General features: G+C 50.6%; 1 protein-coding gene across 5 annotated transcripts in view; it reads left to right on the plus strand.

Moving 5' to 3' along the window:
- E75 (ecdysone-induced protein 75) overlaps positions 1–21104 on the plus strand; it is a 148580-nt gene extending 127476 nt beyond the window's left edge. For 3 of the 5 annotated variants that reach the window (XM_086917024.1, XM_086917025.1, XM_086917026.1), the window contains exons 2-5: positions 4849–4937; positions 12883–13027; positions 16793–17034; positions 17458–21104. In XM_086917024.1, the coding sequence (XP_086773150.1) occupies positions 4849–4937; positions 12883–13027; positions 16793–17034; positions 17458–19473 (2492 nt within the window). In that variant the 3' untranslated portion in view covers positions 19474–21104. Of the gene's footprint in view, positions 1–3345; positions 4365–4848; positions 4938–12882; positions 13028–13509; positions 16056–16792; positions 17035–17457 lie in introns of those variants that run through there. The other 2 variants (XM_086917023.1, XM_086917028.1) reach the window with 2 other exon arrangements.
- The last annotated feature ends 250 nt before the right edge of the window (positions 21105–21354 follow it).

The raw sequence follows: 21354 nt of genomic DNA on the forward strand, positions 1-21354 counted from the left end.
GAAGACAAAACACGCTTCGTCAGAGAACTTGTCAATTATTCCTTCTTAGAGGATAGCAATAATGCCGACACGCGCGATCGCTTTATACTTTAACCGATTAAAAATAGATACCACGCGAGGGCCATGGTGTATTCGTTGCATATAAATGCGTATCGCTGCAGGTCGCTACCCGATTTCAAGGAAACGGCTTCGTCTGACCTCCGTCGTCGCCTGCTATTATATTATATACGTACGTCCAACTTTTGCTTGCTCGATGACAGGATTTAGAGATTTTCGAACCATAAGATCTTTCCCTTTCTTATTAAGCAAACATCTATCGTCTATTTCCTCCGTAAGAGTCTGTTTATAAATGAATATTAACGTATTTTTATTAAAATAACGGGGACCTGATAACTTTCCTGAAAATTATTATTAATTGTTTCAACGTTGTTTAAGCATTGTTTCTTATTCGAATCGGACAATTATTCGAAGAGCAGGAACAGTCGAAACGATATAATAAATCAGTCGACTAATAAATCTTCCTTCGAAACTCCATCAATGTCAGCTTACCGACCGACCGTCTTTCGGCTCGAACAAACGGCCCAATAAATATCAATAATACTACGACTAGCCTGAAAATTGTCCTTGAAACTTACCATACTTTCTTATATATATATATATACATATATATTCTCTGAGAAACCCTATTCGAATCTATCCCAATAATAAGGCGACACGGGGCAAGGACAAAGTGAGTAAACGGGCAAGGACGAGTGGTGTTTAAGAAGGGAAGATGGAAATGGAAGGGGGAGAAAAAAAAAAAGAAGAAGAAAAAAGAAAAGAAAAAAGGCAGTTTTAACCGAGGAAGGCCGTCACGGTGGACAAAACGTCGTGGGCTCGTAATAGCGCCGCAGTAAATTCATGAAAATAAATTATCGCGTTGATTATGGTGGGACGTTGACTCTCCCCGAGTCTTGTGACACCTCGCAGGCTGTTAAGTCTCCTCCTGTCGAGTGGCTGTCGCGTACACACCTTTGAGGAGAGAAAGTTTTCCGTTTATTATACGCGTTTTACGAAGCGGCGGCTTATAAACGGTGGAGGAAACAAAGTTTTAAAATCGTCTGCTCCCCCCTCCCCTATTGGCTTAAAAGGATTCGCAAGGGTTGAGGAGGAAGGGCTGTTTGTTGGATTTTTCCAGCATTATTGTTGATCGACGATCCCCCAAAAATATCGAGTTTCCTCTGGATCTTCCTCGAGGGAGGATGACAATGAGGGGGGCAACTTCCGGTGTGCATATCCAGTGTGGTATACCGACTTTGTTCGAAAACTTTTTTTTCAAAAAAAACGTTGAAATATTGTATATAGAATTTCGTGTCTCCTTGATAGATGAATACTTAACGACCTCAATTTATTCATCCATAACGACCCGATAGGAGGGGATATATGAAAGATGTATATATGTCAGACAATGTGGAACAAGGCAGGAATATTTCGAAATATATACATGTATACGTATCAATTTGTAATTCGCACTTCGTGTGAATGATACGCGTGAATCAAAGGATAGGAGGAGACATCGAGAGATGCCCGAAGAGGAAATAATTACTATTGTAACTTCTTTGTTGATTTTTATTATTATTATTATCATAACACAATATTCCCTCCTTTAATTATCTCCATTGTCTCGATCGTAACTTTATCCCGAAGGATTTTACGCAAATTTTGCAACACGATCGATTCGACTTTTTTCGATTCAATTTTATTTCGTGTCCCGATAAAAGTCAATACGGCACCGTAATCGATCGTAATAAAGTAATAAAGTAATCGAAAGACAAATCAACCTTGCGTGGGTGGCCGTCGTGGAACAGGTGGCGAAGCTAAGCCGCGTGGGCGGTTGCACAATGCAGCCCTGAAAGCGAACGCGTCGCGATAAATCGCAAAGTTGCAGATATATATAATGGAGCGTCGGCGAATTTTTCCTCCTCGATCCTCGGAGACGGAAAATCGAGCGCCGTCGCGATTAACTTGGTTCAGCGGTAAACCGATCCTCGACGAGCGAAAGCCGAGGGAAAAAATTCGAAAAAGTCGATGGTGTCTGGAACGAGTCGTCGAGTCGAAGATAATCGAAGAACAAGAACGCAACAGAAACAAAAAAAAAAAAAAAGATCTCGAGACGAATATTTGTTCGAAAGCAAAAGCGGTTCGTCGAGCTTGCATCACGTTTTTCATCGATGCCAGTTCGTTCCTTTCGAAATCTTGCGCCGAAATTTTCCATCTCTACGATCGAGATGATCATGGTGGGTGATGATGATCGGTGCGAAATCCCTGTGAATCGTGGAAGAGGAAGTACGGAGGAAGGGGATTATGGAATATTAAAACGCTGTGTGTGGGAACGAAGATTCCAACCTCGCGTGCTCTGCGCTGCGATTCGTTTTATCCATTAAGAAGCGAGCAATGCGTGGATACTTATATAGCGGGCGCTGTGTTATCGAAACAAAAAGGAAATAATTTCCTTTCGACGACGAGGACAAGGTATTAAGAAAAAGAAGAGGGCAAACGGCTTAATGAACGAGAATCTCCAAGGAGATTAAACCGGTATCGCATTATACGGGGCATTGTTCGAATATCAACAACACTTTGTACCGCGCTCGAAACCAGTATCCCATTATACCCGAGACAGGGTCGAGGTAGAAAAATGGGGAAACCCAATATTATTACATTCTAAGGAGAAAAATCTACCTGAGCCTTCGCCATATTTTCACCCTTCAAAATTTTATTATACATCGTCGATCAATTAAAACGATTCGACATATGTAAAACCGAGATGGCCCTAAATCAAAGATAAAGTAAACACCTATATATGTACATCTATATACACACACGCGCGTACATAGACGAAAGAAAAGAAGAGCGAAGAGGACAGACTTCCTCGTGGGATGGAACGGTCCGGAAAGAATATGACGGATCGTGGGACGAGGACAGAGAGCGGCGAGCGAGAAGAGAGGAAGCGGGCAAGGTTAGAGGGAGAGGAAGGAGAGAAGGCGAAACGACAGAGGTGTAGTACCCGGCCGCTGGAGCGAGAGGGCGCATGGCCTTGGCCGCTGCTGCGGGGTAATTCAGTCAAGGTTTCGGCCGATGAACTTCCTCCGGCGGGAGGAAGGAGAGCCGGCCGGTAGAGGTCCGCGGCGAGTGGTGGGGAGAGGCGGCGGCCAATGAGGAGGGCGCGCGGCCCAGCGAGCGGCGACGCGATTGGCCGGGCCCGTGACGCCGGTGCGCCCGGGCCCGCAGCCGCTTGTCAGTGACCTCCAGCATTGAAAATACGATGAACTCTCTCAGGGGGGCTCTGTAAGAGCGCACCGGTGCGCTGTGTGTCCTCTACTACATACTAGGTAGCCAGGGCGTAGACATTGTAGATGGTCGAGGCAGGCTGGCAAGCAGGCAGCCACATCAATCCCTCCCCTCCACTCGGAGTACCGGCGTCGCTCCGAGTAAGGGCTGCACGGCCCCCAGGTAACCAACACTCGCCAGCGCCGAACTCCAGTCAGACCAACGCGAACCTCCCTCGAGCGAACACTTACTTTCACTCTCTCTTCTCCGCGCCATCCGTCCCGTTCTTTTTCGGCCTCCCTTGTATACTACCCACAGCTTCCTTCCTCGCTCGCTCGTATACTACACGCGTATAACACGGCCGTGGTGTTCGTCGCCCGCCGCACAACGCACCTGCCCTTCGTTTCGATAGGTTCTCGGCCGGAAAGTAGCGAGCTCGTGTGATTCGTCTTTCTCACGTGATCGTGTGCTAGCGATACTTTAATGAACTAACTGGACTGGAAGATAAGAAGGAGAGAGAGAGAGAGAGAGAGAAGAGGAGAAGGAAAAAGGAGGGATATATATATATATATAAAGGAAGGATTTTACCGTTGGATATTGTCTCGTTGTTTCCTTTTATTCTTATGGTGATGACAATTGAAGAAGATGTGAGTTAGTAGTGAGTTATTGGTCAGTGGTGATAGCCGAGTAGAAGGAACGTAGAGAGTGAACTAATGTCGGTCCTCGAGTCAGTGCAGTGGCGTGCCAAGTGGTTGATGATAAATCGAGGAACATAACGTACAGAATACATCGTTGGATCGAATATAGACAGACCATGATCCTGACACCGGACAGCAGCGCGCAGGCCACGATGGCGACGTCACCGGCACCCGAATCCCCCATCTCGAGCATATCTTCCCACGGTTCCCGCGCGTCCAGCGTGTCGCGCATGTCTTGCGTATCTCAGGGAATGTCCAGCCCTTATCACGTGGCCCAGTTGCCGCATCACCTTAGCCCCAACATGCCTACCATGGACTCCACCGTTTCCTCGGCGAAACCTGAGCCTGAATTGAACATAGGTACGGTTCCCGGAGTCGACGGAACTCATTTGAAAATTAAATTTTTTTGTGCGAGAAAGAAAAAGAAAAGGAAAAAGAGATCCTCGAATTTCTCATTTCCTTTCGCGGGAAATCGAAAATGCCGTATAATTATAGGAAAATTGTAGGAGATGAAATCAACGAGTCAGGTTCGACCAGATACCCGTATATGTATATATAGGGTGGTCCATTAGTCCGGTCTTATCTGATGGCACAGATAGAAAAAAGAAAAAGAACGATCGCGCGTCGTGACAGTGGAGTGAAAGCAGAAAGTTGTAACACGCCGATGCTGTAACCCGCCGCGAGAGAGGAGAAAGTGTTCTTCTTTCTCTCCCACCTTTCTCCTCTCGGACACGCGCTCTCCACCACGTGGAGAGCAACGCGAACATTGACATATCGATAACACGCGCATATTATATAGTGTGGACAGTGTGTAACTCTATTTCTTTTCTTCTTCTATTTGCAGAATTCGACGGGACCACGGTATTGTGCCGTGTTTGCGGGGACAAGGCGTCCGGTTTTCACTATGGAGTACACTCCTGCGAGGGATGCAAGGTGAGTGGAAATTCGAGCTCGCCACATTCCGTCTTTGACGTCTTTTTTCGATCCGTTTACACATTTTCGCTTACGCGTTTTTTTCCTTCTTACGAATCTCATTTTCGAGTTTCGTGATATAGCGGAATCGTGTTGGCGAATATCGCGCGCGATTTTTTTTAACGCGAGGTCTCCTCGAAATTTTCGATACTTTTTCCTTTTCTTTTTAATTTTCATTTTTCTTCTCTTCCCTTCTTGAAGAGAAAAGAGGGAAGATTCGAGACGAGATTTTTAAGATTGGGATTTGAGAAATAGTATCGAAAATGTCGATCGTGAGGCGATGTGGCCAGGAAGTGAACGGGGCTTGAATGTGAATGTACGATGCGACCAAGGCTACGGAGAAGCTATCGACCGAGCACAGCTCGACCTTGTACACGCGGAAATCGCGAGACGTTCGGGCTGGGTCCTTGACGTTGCCCTCCTCCCGTGGACGAAAAATCTTGCCAAGGTCTCTTTCTTTACAATCTCAAGAATCGTGTTCTCGAACATAACATTCGTCATCGGTTTTTTTTTTCTTTTTTTCTTTTCACGATTCTTTTTATTCAAGAATAAGATTCAAGATCGCACGTATATATATATATATTTCCTCTGCTGATCGTGCCGACAAGTTCGTTTAAATCGATCCAAATACAATATATTTTAAAAATATTTCTTACGAGAAAGACACAAAAAACTTGTGCGACTTTCGAGAATGGAAGGGAACAGGATACGCGGTCGTGTTCGATGATCAGATTTTCCTGGAACACGGGTACAAGCAAGAAGGGCAGGAAGGGACAATAGCTTCGCGGGCGGTTACGCAAAAGGAGCGGAAAATGTGGCGAAATTTCAGTTTAGAACGTTAACCTTCGCGTGAGAAGGATGCGGGGAGGGGAGGGAGGGAGGGGGGGAGGGGACAGGTAGCGAGTTTTGTATCGGTGGTTTTCGTGTGGCCGAGTTTTAGGGCAGGTATGTGCAACGCAGAGAAGAATGCACATCCGTCCATGCAACTTCCTGTCCGGCTTCCCCCTCTCCTTCCCTTTTCACTCTATTCTTCCCATTCGAATCGACTCGTCCCTCTCGCCTCGAGGGCCATTTTTACTCGAGAAAAGAAGAAGAAGAAGAAGAAGAAGAAGAAAAAGATACGTCTATTCTTGGAAAAAAGATGTATCTGGTGTGAAAGAATGTTTCGAAGGAGAATGACTCACTTTCTAGAGAAGAAAAAAAAAAAAAAAAAAGAAGCGCGCGTCCGAGTACAACCGAGGAAGGTAGAAAGAAGAGTTTCTTTTCCCGCGAAACCTCGAATCGAATCGAATGTAAATCGTTTCCCTCCGAGGCTGATAATTACGCCCCGCGAAGGCCAACGTCCTCGTGCTCGTCATTGTCGTCGACTTCAAGGAGGCGCGTGGTGGGGGCAGCATAGGCCGCGAATTCGTTTTAGGAAGTGGTAGAACGTTACCCCCACCACGGCCACCTCTGCTCCCACCACGCCGACTGGGGATCCGTGGTGGGGGATACTCCGCCAGGTGTTGTGAACCGGTGTGCCTGTGCTCGCAGATCTTCCTCGTCCGTCGAACCGATGATATCGCTTTCCTCCTCGCCTCTCACCTTCTCTGTGATTTACGCACGAAATCGAGTCGTTCGATGATATATTTGTATCTCGTGCGTACGCACGAGTTTCAACGTCTTTACTGGTCGAACTTTTGGAAAATCCGAAATAGAATCGGTCATTAGCTCCGCAAGTGACCCAACGCAACAGGGGTTTCGATTCTTCCTTTCCAATGATGGCATAACGATGACTTTCCCCTGGGTTAATCCTCCCGATTCGAAACACCCCGGGTCGTTTGTCCGGGCGAAAGGAAAGAGAGAGTGGAACCCGCCGTTGAGAGTGGAATCGCCGAAAAGCCAAAGAGATGATGGCGGCCCACCACGGGGGGAGAAAGAGAAAGTGTCTTCGTTTAACCCCCCGTTGATGACGCTGGCGATTTTTGGACACGAAAATTCCGTCTCTTCACGATACCTCGAAACCTCGAAACCGAACAGAGAGAGAGAGAGAGAGAGAGAGAGAGAGAGAGAGAGAGAGAATCGGAACCGGGCAACGACATTCCTTTCCACGATTCAAGGATTTTTCCGTCTAGCTTCCTCTCCCCCTCCACTCCTCGAGGGAGATTCCTGATGAGCAGAGCGATCGGAGAAGGAGCGGTGCGAGCCTCGGGCTGGGTTGACTGGGTCAGTAACTTATGGCCGTAGCGTAACACACACAGAGCCACTTTACGGCAAACGAGTCGACGTCGAGTGACCTAGCCGCTAGCGGTAGAGACCGTCTTATGGGTACTGGAACACGCAGGGAGCGAGGGAACCGAGGTGGAAAGGGAAGAGAACGCGGAAGAGTGTTGGATATCTTTAAGACTAGGTCGCTCGGTCGCGCTGCTGTTACACTATTTCGCCATTCCACCGGCCACAAGCTACTTTTCCTCGGCCTCTCTATGCCTCTCTCGTAGTCGATTCGTTCCAGGTTTACGTAGTATTTTGACTGCGTCCAATCTGTGTCTCGCAAAATGTTGTGTGATCATCTCGGGGAGGAGAGATCTTGAAATTATTAATCGTACGACGTGATGCACGATGTTTCGTTACGGGGATAATTTGGACACAAAAGGAGACAAGTTGGATGGATCGATGGACAGGTTAGGTCACGCGAGTCCCATGTTTTCGGAATGGAAAAAGTGACGCTGAAGATGGCGGTCGTTGTGTGCCTCGCACTGGCCCAGATATCTCGGCCAGGACGTTGCCCCCCACGACACTTTTCGTGCACGCGTCACTGACCTGGGCTCACAGTTTTACGGCACGAGAGAGATTCGCGGCGCCGCAATCGGCCACGATAAAACCGCGATAAAAAAAAACACGTCATTCGCCCGATAGGGGGTAACCTACTCGACTCACGTGTAGGTTCAACGTTCATCCGAATCCGATCTCCCCTCGATATTATTATTCCACGTTTATCCCCCCCCCAGATTCTTATCTCCTCCCCCCTTATAACGCGACAATCCTCGACGAACCCTTTCTCAAGAACAACCCTTCCTCAACTCCAAACAAATTCGCCTCCAAATTCGTTGTCATCCGTCCACAGATTCCCCTCCCTCCCTTTTTATCCACTCGAATCTTTCACCTCTCTCACCAAATAACCACGTGCGCATAGGGTGAACAATCTTTTCGAAAAAAAAACTTGGAGGAAAGTCCTTTGAAGGAGGGGGAAACGGGAGGGGGTATATACATTTATATACGTGTATATACGTGTGTATATATATATATATATATATATATATATGTATATATATGTATATCTCGGTTTTTATTTTCGCGTCGATGTTCCTCTTTAAATCTCCCCGCCGTCGCGCAATCAACGGTGGAGGTGCGCGTCGACTCTTTTTCCGGAGGGTTGAAACCAGGCGACCGGTGCATTAACCCTCCGGTCGTCGACCCCCGAGCCAGTTACGTCACACGCTCGTTCCCCTCCCCCCCCTCCCCCTCTCCCCTCCGCGTACACCAGCGTACACCATTCCCCCCACCATTCTCCCCATCCCTCCACGTCGCTCTCCCCTCCACGCCCCCACCGCTCCCCACCCACGACCGCCTCCATCTCCCCTCCCCCCCTCTCGCCCTCCCCCCACCACCGCCCCTCGCCCTCGCCTACCCGATTAACCGTCATTTTTGATGTCGTAACGAGTCGTGATCTCATTTTCATTTGATTGCGCGGGTATTTCGGTGCTCGGTGTTGGGGTTACTGACCCCGGTGCATCTACTTTAGAATCGGGTCAGCCGCTTATTATCGTGGTAGGTGTTCTCTCGCTCGGCGCGGTATCTCCGGAGCGGGAACGCGCGCTGTGTTCCTCGAGATAACGCCCCGCCGCGCCGCGGAATCGAACGTCACGATTCTCCTCCTCCCTCCATAGCCACGATAAAGCCACCCCCGTGAAACACGGCACCGAGCTACAACCGAGCTCTTTCTCCTCCCCGAGAAATTATACGTCGGGTGAGGTTTTTTCTTTTTTTTTTTTTTTTTTTGCCGTAGAATTTACACTTTTTTCAATTGGCGTTTTGTATTTTAAATATTTTCATTATTCCTTCGTTAACGAAGTACCCTGGTCCTTTCGTGTTTCGTGCATTTTTTTCGTAAATCGAGAAAGAGGAATCGTCGAAATTTCGTTTAAAAATCGACACGCCGTTTGTTCGAGGACGTCGTCGACAGATTCGTGAAGACATCTCGAGCGCCGTGGAAACGGAAAAATAGTTCGATCGGCTTCCTCGGTATCGATGCCCGGGGAATAGAGAGCAGCGAACTGTTCGAGGTCAAACGAGAGTATAAAAGCTGATCGGTCAACGGCACCATTTCTTTCCTCAGCAATTTCTACCCTTATTAAAATTCACGTTTCAAATTTCCTCTTACAGACACCCCCAAAAATGTCACTTCACAATTATCAACCGTATTCCCAATTTTCGATCGCTCCCTTCATCATCATCATCATCATCATCCTCGTGTGACCTCGAGGATCGGGCCTATCCGGGGAACGAGCTGCGAATTCTTGGGGTCGTAGGTGCGCGTCGATGCGAGCGCGCGCTCGCGGTTAATGCCCCCGAGCGTAGCAGAGAGTGTCGTTTCGAGCGAGAGCGCATGCGCCCGCACGGGCGCGCGCATTATGTACGTCACCGTTACTCCGTTTCGTGTCCTGTCCTCCCTCTCTCTCTCTCTCTCTCTCTCCCCCTCCACCGCTCCATCGCTCGTCGCACTCTCACGACACCTCTCTTTCTCGCCATTTTTTCTCCCTCCCCACGTTCCCTTCCTCGTCGCTCCTTCTCTCCACCATCCGTTTCCCTGTTCTTTCGTTTCCCGTCTTCTTCGTTGTCCCCTTCGCGCGTTTCGCCCGTGGGAGCAGATACACTCACCTTCCCCCACCATCCCAGCAACGTTCCATCCCCCACCAAAGCGAGGCACGGTCGCGCGCTCCGGTCGTTGGCCCCGCGACCACGTCGTGTGTTGTATACCTCTCACACTCTCCTTACCTACATCTGTATGTACGCGCTCTCGCCGCATCAACACGCAGTTGTGCACGCAGATGCACGCGCGCGCGCGCACCGCGCGAACTCGCTCCTTTCGCGGAAAATAAAAGCGAACACAACCGGTGAACGTGACGCGGGACACTCACGAGGGGCCATTTCGACGGGTTCGACGCTCGCGTGCGAATTCCTCGAGGGTGGAGGAGGGAGGATGGATTTTTTCGGAGAAGGAAGGGATCGAGGAAGGGATGGACTGTTGCGGGTGGGTTGTTCAAGATTGTTGATGCGATCGAGGAAAGTTTCTCGAGCGAAAGTTTCGACGATTACAGCTCGTTTTCGATCTTTTCTAATTTTTTCCCCACCCTGTTGATTTCTTTTTCATTCGAAAAAATTTAGGGACGGGGGTTTGTTTTGAAATAACTCGTTGATGAAAAAACGTGGGGGTGGAAGATGCATTGTGGCTGTGACACAATGGTGGCGCGTGCGCCACACACGTAAGTTGCGGAGCAGAGCACGCAAAGGTGGTCGCCCCCTGACCCGTCAGGGGGAATGCACAGAGTTTGAGAGATCGATGCACCGCATTCTCCCACAATCCCACCCCTCCAGTCCCACTCCACCCGCCGGATTCCCGCCAAGCCAAGGGGTTCAACAGGGGTTGCTGGCCTCGTCCGGGCATCCGTGATACCAGCTCGCGCCCCCTAACATCTTCCCAATCTTCCAAATCCCTATGAATCTCCCTCCAATTCAAGCTAGTCGAAAAACCTAACGGAACCAAGAATAATATTATATATGGAGAATAAATTACACATTCTTATCCAAATTTTATCCCCATCAATGATATAATCGATCAAGAATAATAAATTACAGGATTTCGATCGATGCGTATCCCATAAATATTTAACGAGAAATTTGAAATCTAATCTAATCTACAAAAACACCAAAAATTCCGGATCGATCCTCACCAATAAAATCCTCGTGACAGGGGAGGAATGAGGGGGGGAGGGGGGGGGTATCCAATTAATAACTAGCGCCATCTACGTACGTCCCTACGACATCCGACACGATGGAAATTCGTGACCCCGTGAAAGAGGCGCGTTTCTTCGAAAACAAACGCGAGCAGGGTTCATTGGCCCGGGTTTAGCAGAAGGCAGAGAGAGGATTTCAAAGGTTGGCCGGGGACAGAGATGCGGCGAGTAAGCGTGGCCGATCGCACGGGGAAGCTTAACATTGGCAACGCTGACAGTTCATTGACTTGCATCGAACGCGTGCACCGATTGACAGGCCGGGCGCGGAGGTGCAACGGTACATCGTTCTCTCGTCTCTCTGCCGGTCCGTGCACGAAGTTGAGGTAGGCGAGGTCGCGTGTCTGACGTCACGAGAGAGGAGTCACTTGACGACCAACAGTGTGTCGCCAATTCCGTACGCATACGTGCATGCACACGAAGCGCGCGCGCGCCTGCGCCCTGTCACAGCCGAAGATACGACGACGACGACGACGACGACGACGACGACGACGACGTTCCACGCGTCGTTCGTTACGTAACCGCGCGCGAGGTCGTTGACCGATACGCGGCCGGGGACTTCCTCCGCCCTGACCTACCTTTTCTCATTCTCAATTAGCGGTTGCTGCATGAAAAAAACCGAGCGTTCCTTTCCTCGTCCTTTTCTCTCCCCGACATTTGTTTACGTATCGGTAACGTGAATGAGAATATTTTAATAAAACGATCCCGAGTTTTCGAAGGGATAACTTGGTCGAGCACGAATATCGGATGAGGCCAGGAGATTATTATTCGCTTGTCGTGGAAAGAATCGTATAGCCCCGAAATAAGACGAAGGACGTGTGTGTGTGTGTACAGCTCGAAAAAAAAGGAGGGGTTCCCGCGTTTATTCGCAAAGGAGAGAGGATCGGTGGAATATGCGTGGTTGAGGGAGAGGTTGGTTTTTCGAGAGGGTGGTTCCTCGCAGAAACGCCAGTCGAGGTGACGGCGGTGGTGGTGGAGGAGGTGGAGGAGGAGGAGAAGGGAAGGAACCCGTTAGTAGAGCGTTGGAAGCGCGCGCGAGCCTCTATGGTCGCGTTCGGCCGACAAGGAGCGCGATATATATCGAGGGTTTGCCAGCACGCGCGAACGGGACAGGGAACGGAGACAAAACGGGACGGATAGATCGGAGCGAGAGGGAGCGAGAGGGAGTGGGTATAGCGCGCGGGAGAGCGAGAGAGATAGGCGAGGCGAGGCAGAGTGCGCGCAAGGGGGACTCTCACTTTCACGCGGTGAACTGCGGGTGAACGTCCGGGAATTGGGTCAGAGTGTCCCCCACCTCGCCGAGCCAGAGGCAATGTGCCGAGGCTCTATGCTCTCTGTGCTAGAAAGAGCCAGTCCACAGCCAAGCTTCGATACAAACGGTCGCTTCTTTTTCCCCCGCCGAAAACTCGCGTCCAGAGCCTCCGCATGATATCGTACGGTTACGAGCTGTTACGCCCGATTCGCTGGTGAGTTTGGTGGTTTCGAGAAGCGCCGTGAGTTTGTTTTCACCGAGACAAGTACGCCTCGGTGGACGTTTCGAGTGTTACGCCGACCATCGAGGCCGGACTTGTCGGACTTGGACTTGGTGCGAGTTGCTCGTAATAACGCGCGTAATTCTGCGTGTAAGGGGAAGAGGAGAGGATAGGAAGTAGGAGAGATCAGTGCGCGTGCAAAGGCGCGCGATCGCCTTTTAGGAGGGACCGTGTGCGAGATAGCACCGACTGGGACCGGGTGAATTAATGGGGTGCTTGTGCGAATGTGACCTGGCCACCCCCCGCACGGGGACCAATTGCTCGTCGGGGTCCTCATCGGACAGTGACGGTCAGACTGACGAGGGTTTCGTTGGTGATTCGCAGGGATTCTTCCGGCGCAGCATTCAACAGAAGATTCAGTACCGGCCCTGCACCAAGAATCAACAGTGCAGCATCCTGCGCATCAACAGGAACCGCTGCCAATATTGCCGTCTCAAGAAGTGCATCGCTGTCGGGATGAGTCGTGATGGTGAGTCCATTTTTTTTTTTTCTTTATTATCTTAATTGAACGTCCCCTACGTTTACGTCAATTACGTATGTACGTTGCGAATATTCGTCTCGAAAGTTTCTCAATTTCTCTGGTCGTAATGTTGACAAATATCGTAATGTTTGACGACAATAGGAATGGAAGCATAGACGACGAAGCAATTGAGAAACGAATTCCCTTGATATACGACAACCTAGCGATCGCGTAACGCGCACATTTGTACCGAAAAGTAGTTTCTAAAATCTAGAGTGGAGGGTCGTTGACCGTTTGCGTAACACCGCTCCCCGCGACACAGCACAAGTGTCGCAATGGGCGAAAGTGGCCAGTTCGCCGTTTGAGAAAGCAGCCGCAATTATATATCTCCCTCGTGGTCCCTTTTCGCGATGAGTTTGCTTTCTTTTCGAAACATCCATATTCATGATCCCGAACCAGCCCGATGACCTCTTTTTCCCGCCGTGCAGATCGACGCTAGTAGATTCGACCGACGACGCGCAGACCTATCCGAGGTCAACGACCCGGGGAGCATCAGTGGCCCGCCACGGATGCAACTACTACCGCCGTCTGATCTATAAACGTCCCTATCTCCTTTGGAGATCAAACTCGGCCGAAATATTCGGCCAGCTTCTCGAACCTTCTCCTTTTAATTTAGTTAACTGGTACAGAAACCGTATTCGCGCGCCTCATATTTACATCAACAAGTTACTTTCGACTTACTTTCCTGTGACCGTTAAGTATCTTTCTTTTCTTTTCTTTTCTTTTTTTTTATTCCAATTCGAACGAGCTGATCAACGGTCACGCGTATTTAGTCCAAATCTTATTTCGGACAAAGAGAGTCAAAGTTTGAGAAGCAAGTCCCTCCGCTGATAGCAAGCGTGGATCGTGGCGCGGGGTCAATAGTCGGGCATTGCTCGGCTTGCATGCGACTCCACGTCTATAGAAAGAGTACCGCTACTCGCCGCTACGTACCCGGTGACCCTTCCACCTCCTTCCACGCCTCCCACTTCTTCGCCAGCGCGTACACTATCTCGATCATCTCCCGCCTTCCCCTACCACGCATTGCCCGATCTCCTTGTCCAAGCTTTCCCCCCACCCAGCGACCCGCACCGACAACGCGCCGTCGCGTGGCGCTACGCTCCATGCGGAGACCTCGCGAACTTCGTCCCCTTCGCGATCGTTTTTCTCCCCCACCACCGTCACGCATCAACTTCCCCTCCATCCTTCCCGTCATCGCGACTCAGCTACCTGGCACTCGGGCGCATGCTCGCCTCGGACAGTCCCGCCAAACCGACATGACTGGATTCGACCGCCTCGCAATTTGCGACTGGATACGCGCGAGGAACCTGCTCCAGCTCGATTTTCTCGTCGCTCGATCAGTGGTTCAGCTCGAGAGACTCGCGTTAATTGACGCGTTTGATTAGGAGTTAATTAGGATTCCTTGACGAGGTACATGACACATGCTGCGATTACCAGCGATCAATGACATTCGCTAGGGGAATAATATACAGTTAGACGTTCGCGAATGATCTCTCTTCGGGACGGAATACCGTCATGATGTTCGAGCCGATGTCTGTGCACGCACGGATCGGCAGCTGTCTAGCGGTGGAACTCGTACGTGACTCGAGCCGGGCACGCTTTATGAATCGTGATCACGATGACCTCCTCGTGGTCGCCGGAACCGGCGAACTCCGATCCGTTCGTCGGATTATTCGTTCGTCTCGAACGAATTCGAGTCACGCCGGTGTAAACACAGATAAACCGATAAAAACCGCACGAAGAGAAATCAAATTCCTAATTCCCTCGTCGCGATTAAGTTGATCTAGTAGTAACGCACGGAGAAAAAGATTAGGTGACCATTCGAAAACAACGGAAGAAAGATCGATCGTCCGTGAACGGGATAAGTCCAACGACGGCAGCTGGTGACAGGGCAAATAGCCAGCAAGCCGAGGGGTTGTCCAAGGTCGTCGAGGGTAGCTTACCCCCAGCAAAGGAAATTCGCATCTGCGCACACGAGAAAGAATCTCGCCACTCCGACAACGGATCCTCTCTTCCTCTCTCCCTCTCTATCTCATTCTGTCTCGATTAGAAGCTGTTCTTTGTCGCGTGTTCACGCACGAAGCAACGAAAGGGGAAAGAGAGAAAGAAGGGTACGCAGAGATCGGTGTGCACAGGTATACGTACACGCACACAAGCACACGCTCCGAAGCATATACATACGCAAACAGATAGTCACGTACACCCTCTCCTTTTAGTGTGCTGCGCTGGCCGCTACGTCGCCGCGTACATTCGCTCAGCTATATAGTGTATATGGGTCGGCGCTACGCCTCGTGCGGCTGTCGCTGAAACCAAGTTCAAGGCCAAAGGCTCGGCAAAGGCCACAATCGTGGCCGGTGGTGGGAGTCGTTGATGGCTGAATAAGTGGAGGGGCTGTTGAACGCAACCCGCGGAACATCACTCAGTCGGCTGTGATGCTGTCTCGCGTTTGCACGCGTTCTACTGTCGCGCTCCTTTCTTCAACTCTCTGCTCGCTCGTGTGCGAACCAGACAGCCGTGTGTCTGGCGGCGCGCCGTCCACGCCGCGCCATATAATACACGATTCTCGTCGGAGTGACTCGCGGTAACGACGATAGTCAGCCGATAGTCAGCGATCGAGCGGATTATCACGATACCATTCCAAATAATAAAATAAAACTAGAACGTTAGAATATTAGAAAAAGAAGGACATCATCGATTCATAAGTTACACGTATATATATTTATATATACACACATATATATATATAATCGCGTGTATGCTGTGCCATACGAATTCACCGCGAACGTCGACCCGTAGTGATCGTGCCGATGGGAGATTAGTTTTGGTGCGCGGTGAAGTTCGCTCCGGATCTACACGCCGCAGAAACGATTAAAGGGATCGAGCGTTCGTCTCGATCGTTTTTCCTCGATCGTCATGGGAGACGAGTTACCCATACTGAAAGGAATCCTGAACGGAGTTGTCAACTATCATAATGCACGTATGTGTCCAATAGAGTGTCGTTATAATATTTTTTTTCGTGTGCTCGCCGAAAAATCGTCATCGTCGTTGTCGTCGTCGCTCGTTTCCCTTTCACGACCCTCCACCGCCGGTCACACCGCCGTGTCGCTCTCGTGACTTTCTAACGGAGGAAGGATTCGTAGCACGAGGCCAAGGCAACCGCCACTTTCGTTTCTCGCCGCGCGAGAAAGTCGTGCGCTTTCCCCTCTCGATTTTTTCTTTTTTCTTTTTTTTTTTTTTCCATCCTCGATCGTGCGCAATTCCAATCCATCGAAATCGTACCCCAATTCCCGAATATATATATACACGTGCTTCGATTCGATGGATCGATCATGGTGCGGTGCGGTTAACGACGATTAAGAAGAAAAAAAAAAGAGAAAATCGTACGAATAAACAGTGTTTCGTTACTGTTAACGAGATATTAATATATGACGAGGAAATCGGAGGGTGTTTCGCGGAATGACACGTATCAGTTTTCCTCGTAACTCGTAAGCGCTAGAAGCGCTCGAAGGTCGCGGGACGCAGCTCGACACGCCGTGTCCGTTGCATGATTCATCCATTGATCGCATTAACTATTCATCGACGTGTCCTTCCTTCTGCTTACCACTGACCACCGAACGAACCGCGTCGTCTCTCTCTCTCTCTCTCTCTCTCTCTCTCTCTCTCTCTCTTCCCGTCTGTCTAATCGTTGGCCATCCGTGTTGTTTCTGCTTATAGCGGTACGATTCGGCCGTGTGCCCAAACGTGAGAAGGCCAGGATTCTGGCTGCTATGCAGCAAAGCTCCCACAGCCGATCTCAAGAGAAGGCAGTAGCGGCCGAGCTGGAGGACGAGCAACGGCTTCTGGCCACAGTTGTGCAAGCCCATCTCGACACATGCGACTTTACCAGGGACAAGGTGGCACCGATCCTGGTCAGAGCTCGAGAAACGCCTAACTATACCGCGTGTCCGCCAACCTTGGTGAGTATATGCCACGTTCGCAAACTCGTTCTTTCTCTCTCTCTCTCTCTCTCTTTCTCTCTCTCTCTGTTGATTTTTTATCGCCGTTTTTTCTGCTCCTTTTTTTCGAGACTCTGCATTTTTCGGTCTCTCTAGATTTTTATTATCGCTTACGTCAATACGAAACGGACCTTGGATCATCCGAGATCGCTCCGTTCTACGCGGAAATCGAACCAGTCGACCTCGACGCCAAACGAGGAAGACCAGCTCTTTTTTTTTTCTTTTTCTTTCTTCTTCTTCTTCTTCTTCTTCTTCTTCTTCTTCTTCTTCTTCTTCTTCTTCTTCTTCTCCAATCGCGCGCGACTGGAAGAATAATCTTTTGTCCATGCTTTTTCCTCCGATCCGTCTAATCTGTGACCCGTCTCTGTTTCTTTGCGGTTGCAGGCATGCCCCCTGAACCCTAACCCCCAGCCGTTGACTGGCCAGCAAGAGCTGCTGCAAGATTTCTCGAAGAGGTTCTCGCCCGCGATCCGTGGCGTGGTAGAATTCGCGAAACGCATTCCCGGATTCAGCCTGTTGGCGCAGGACGATCAAGTGACGCTGCTCAAGGCGGGCGTGTTCGAGGTGTTGCTTGTCCGGCTGGCTTGCATGTTCGACGCCCAAACGAACAGCATGATCTGCCTGAACGGGCAGGTGTTGAAACGCGAATCCATCCACAACAGCAGCAACGCCCGTTTCCTAATGGACTCGATGTTCGACTTCGCCGAGAGGGTGAACTCGTTGCGGTTGTCGGACGCCGAGCTCGGCCTCTTCTGTTCCGTGGTCGTGATCGCGGCCGACAGGCCCGGTCTGCGCAACACCGAGCTGGTCGAGCGCATGCACAACAAGCTGCGGAACGCCCTCCAAACGGTCCTCGCGCAGAACCACCCCCAGCATCCGGACATCCTCAGGGAATTGTTGAAAAAGATCCCGGACCTGAGGACATTGAACACCCTCCACTCGGAGAAACTGTTGGCGTTCAAGATGACCGAGCAACAGCAACAGATGCAGGCCCAGCAACAGCACCAGCAACAGCAAACGCAGCACGTGATCAACGCTCAACAACCGCAGCAGCAGCAGCAGCAACAACAACAACAGCAACAGCAACAACAGCAGCAGCAGCAACACTGGCCTATGGAGGAGGAGCCGGCGGCGTCCTGGGGATCGGCCTCGGACGTCACCCTGGACGAGGCTGTGAAGAGTCCTCTGGGCAGCGTGTCGAGTACCGAGAGCACCTGCAGCGGGGAGGTCGCCTCCCTGACGGAGTACCACCACGTGGCCCCGCCAAGCGGACACCACGCGTCCAGCGCCCCCCTCCTGGCCGCCACCCTGGCCGGCGGCCTCTGCCCCCATCGCCGACGAGCGAACTCGGGCAGCACCAGCTCGGGGGACGACGAGCTCCACCGTGCCTCCCTCTCGAAAACCCCCCAACCGCCCCAATGCCCCCGATTCCGCAAGCTCGACTCGCCGAGCGACAGCGGCATCGAGTCGGGGACCGAGAAGGCTGACAAACCGGCGAGCAGCAGCGCGAGCAGCGCCCCGACCTCGGTCTGCTCGAGCCCCCGGTCCGAGGACAAGGAGGTGGAGGACATGCCGGTGCTGAAGCGGGTGCTGCAGGCGCCCCCGTTGTACGACACCAACTCTCTGATGGACGAGGCGTACAAGCCGCACAAGAAGTTCCGCGCCCTCCGCCAGAAGGACAGCGCGGAGGCCGAGCCAGCGGTGATCGTGCAGCACACGCAGTCCCAGCTCCATCTCCACTTGACCTCGCCTCCGGCGCGAAGCCCGTCGAGCCAGGCGCAGCAGGCGAGCCAGTGTCCCCAGACGGCGAGCCTGTTGAGCAGCACCCACTCGACCCTGGCGAGGAGCCTGATGGAGGGGCCACGGATGACGGCCGAGCAGTTGAAACGCACCGATATCATTCACAATTACATAATGAGGGGCGAGGCGAGCCCCAGGTCGCCGAACGCCTCGCCCTCGCCCGCGGAGCAGTGCGCGTCCACCACCACGATCACCGCGCGATCGCCCCAAGGATCTCAAGGCTTGTTGCAGTGCGCGACCAGCAACTACTCGACGACCAGGTGGCCGGCCACGTCCGTCATCACGACGACGACGGGCGCCCGGCAACAGCAACAACAGCAGCAGCAACAGTCTTCCTCGGACTACCTCATGGTCGGCAATTCGCCGGCCTCGTCGCCAAGGTACCTGTCCGCGGCGGCGACGAGTAGTACGAGCACGAGTCCGCGGCCCGCCTCGAGTACGGCGGCGACCCTCGTGTTGTCCGGCTGCCCCAGCAACATGATGGAGCTGCAGGTGGACATAGCGGACAGCCAGCAACCGTTGAACCTGTCGAAGAAGTCGCCGTCCCCGTCGCCCAGGCCGTTGGTGGGCCCGTGCAAGGCGTTGTCCCTCGAGGCGTAGTGCTCCGTGGATGGGCGAAGGGGCCGTGTGAACGTGTCTTGTGCGACGGGTGATGATGCTCCGCACCCCGCACCATCCTGGACGACGGCAGAGCGCGACGACGACCAACCAGCGACCCGCCTATGAGTTGTATCAACGGACGCGTTGTTTGTGCGGATTAATTACGAGAGGGGGAAGGGAAGGGAAAGAGAGAGAGAGAGAGGGGGGGGGGAAGAAATTCGGTTGAAAAATCGAAATCGACGGAGTTGGTTCGGTGGTGTGTCGATCGATAATGTTGGTGTGTCGCGCGCCACGTCGTTTCCCCTCCCGGGAAGAGACACGGAGTGAGAACTGAATGGGAGAACGGAGGAATTTGGAGAAAAAGAAGAGGAGGAGGAAGAAGAAGAGGAAGAGGAAGAAGAAAAAAGAGGAAAAGTGCCAGGACGCTCGGAAGCGCGTGATAAACCAAATAATTTATTAATTTAAACTATTAACTATCGATATAAAAGAAATTTTTTGCGCGAGACACACACGAGAACAAGTATAAACCGTGTATGTTGTAACACAATGGTGGCCAGAGTGGCGGAACCGTGAAAGTTCTCGACATTTTGGGACACCCGGTGCACACGATACGCGCGTGTTCACGCGCGATCGGGAGGAATGGAAAGAGAAATAGGAGGAGGAGGAGGAGGAGGAGGCGGAGTGTGCTAAGTGTATGGGAGGATGCTATCTGTTTTCGTTTCCTTCTTTTTTTTTTTTTTTTTTTTTTCTCTAATAACGATTTCCACCCCCCGCCCCCCCGAAAGACGCGTGTCGCGATCGATGGACCGCGGGATGGATGGATGGATCGTCGAACGCACGTGATCTCGGTGTGTGCACGATCTCGAGAGAGAGAGAAAAAAAAAAATTTAAAAAAGAAAGAAAAACGGGGAAAGAAACGGAGAGAGTGCCGTGCTTTGTTTTTTTTTTTTTTTTTTTTTCTTTTTCCCCCTCCCCCTTTTTGGGAATCATCGAGTGTACATCACTTTAAAACGGAAGCTGAACCTACCCATCTACCTTACCTATCGACGAGACTGGAAGGAAGAGCAGCCACAACAGGAAGGTAAGCTATCTGGTCTAGACGATCTGGCGAGATAGCGTGTCGATACCCCTTTGTCGAAGAGGAAGAAGGGGTGAGAGAGAAAGAGATAGCGGTGGAAACGGAAGAGGAAGAATAAAAAAAAGAAAAGAGGAGGAAGGAGAGGAAGGAGGATTGAATGTTACAGAAAAAAAAAAAAAATTTTGAATAATCTATCTTACATGTGATAATCATGGAAATCGCGCATCCTGTACAGTACTCCACCTCATTCATCGATCATCTACTATACTATAATTATTGAATATTATTAAAAGTAATTAATATTATTGTAACATGTGTAAGGTATAATAATCGTAAAAAGAAACGTTATCATCTTGTGTATGTGCGAGTAGGGAAAGAAAAAAGACGAGCGTACGAATGGAAGAGAGAAAGAGAGAGAGAGAGAGAGAGAGAGAAAATTATAAAAAAGAGCGCGAGAGAGAGAGAGAAAGAGAGAGTACGAATGCATGAGATCGACCAGGAACAAAAAAAGAAAAAAATAATAAAGCAACCTAAACGAACGAATGGAACGTGAGCGTGCTTGTGCAAGTGAGTCGGGGCAAAAAAAAAAAAATCGCAACAAAAATAACAAAAATGAAAAGAATGCAGAGAGAGAGACAGAACAAAAAAAAGAAAAAAATAGAAAATAGACAGATATAAACGACATGTAAAAACGAAGGAGAAAAAGAAAGGAAAAGGTTAAGGGATGGAAAGGGAATAAGAAAACTACTTTTCAGATCGATCGATTGCGACTTGAAGACGGGAAAAAAACGCGCATTTTAAAA

The sequence above is a fragment of the Apis florea genome, unplaced genomic scaffold (genome assembly GCF_048593485.1).
Source record: "Apis florea isolate Af1SG1 unplaced genomic scaffold, ASM4859348v1 contig_3811_pilon, whole genome shotgun sequence".
Taxonomy (NCBI): domain Eukaryota; kingdom Metazoa; phylum Arthropoda; class Insecta; order Hymenoptera; family Apidae; genus Apis; species Apis florea.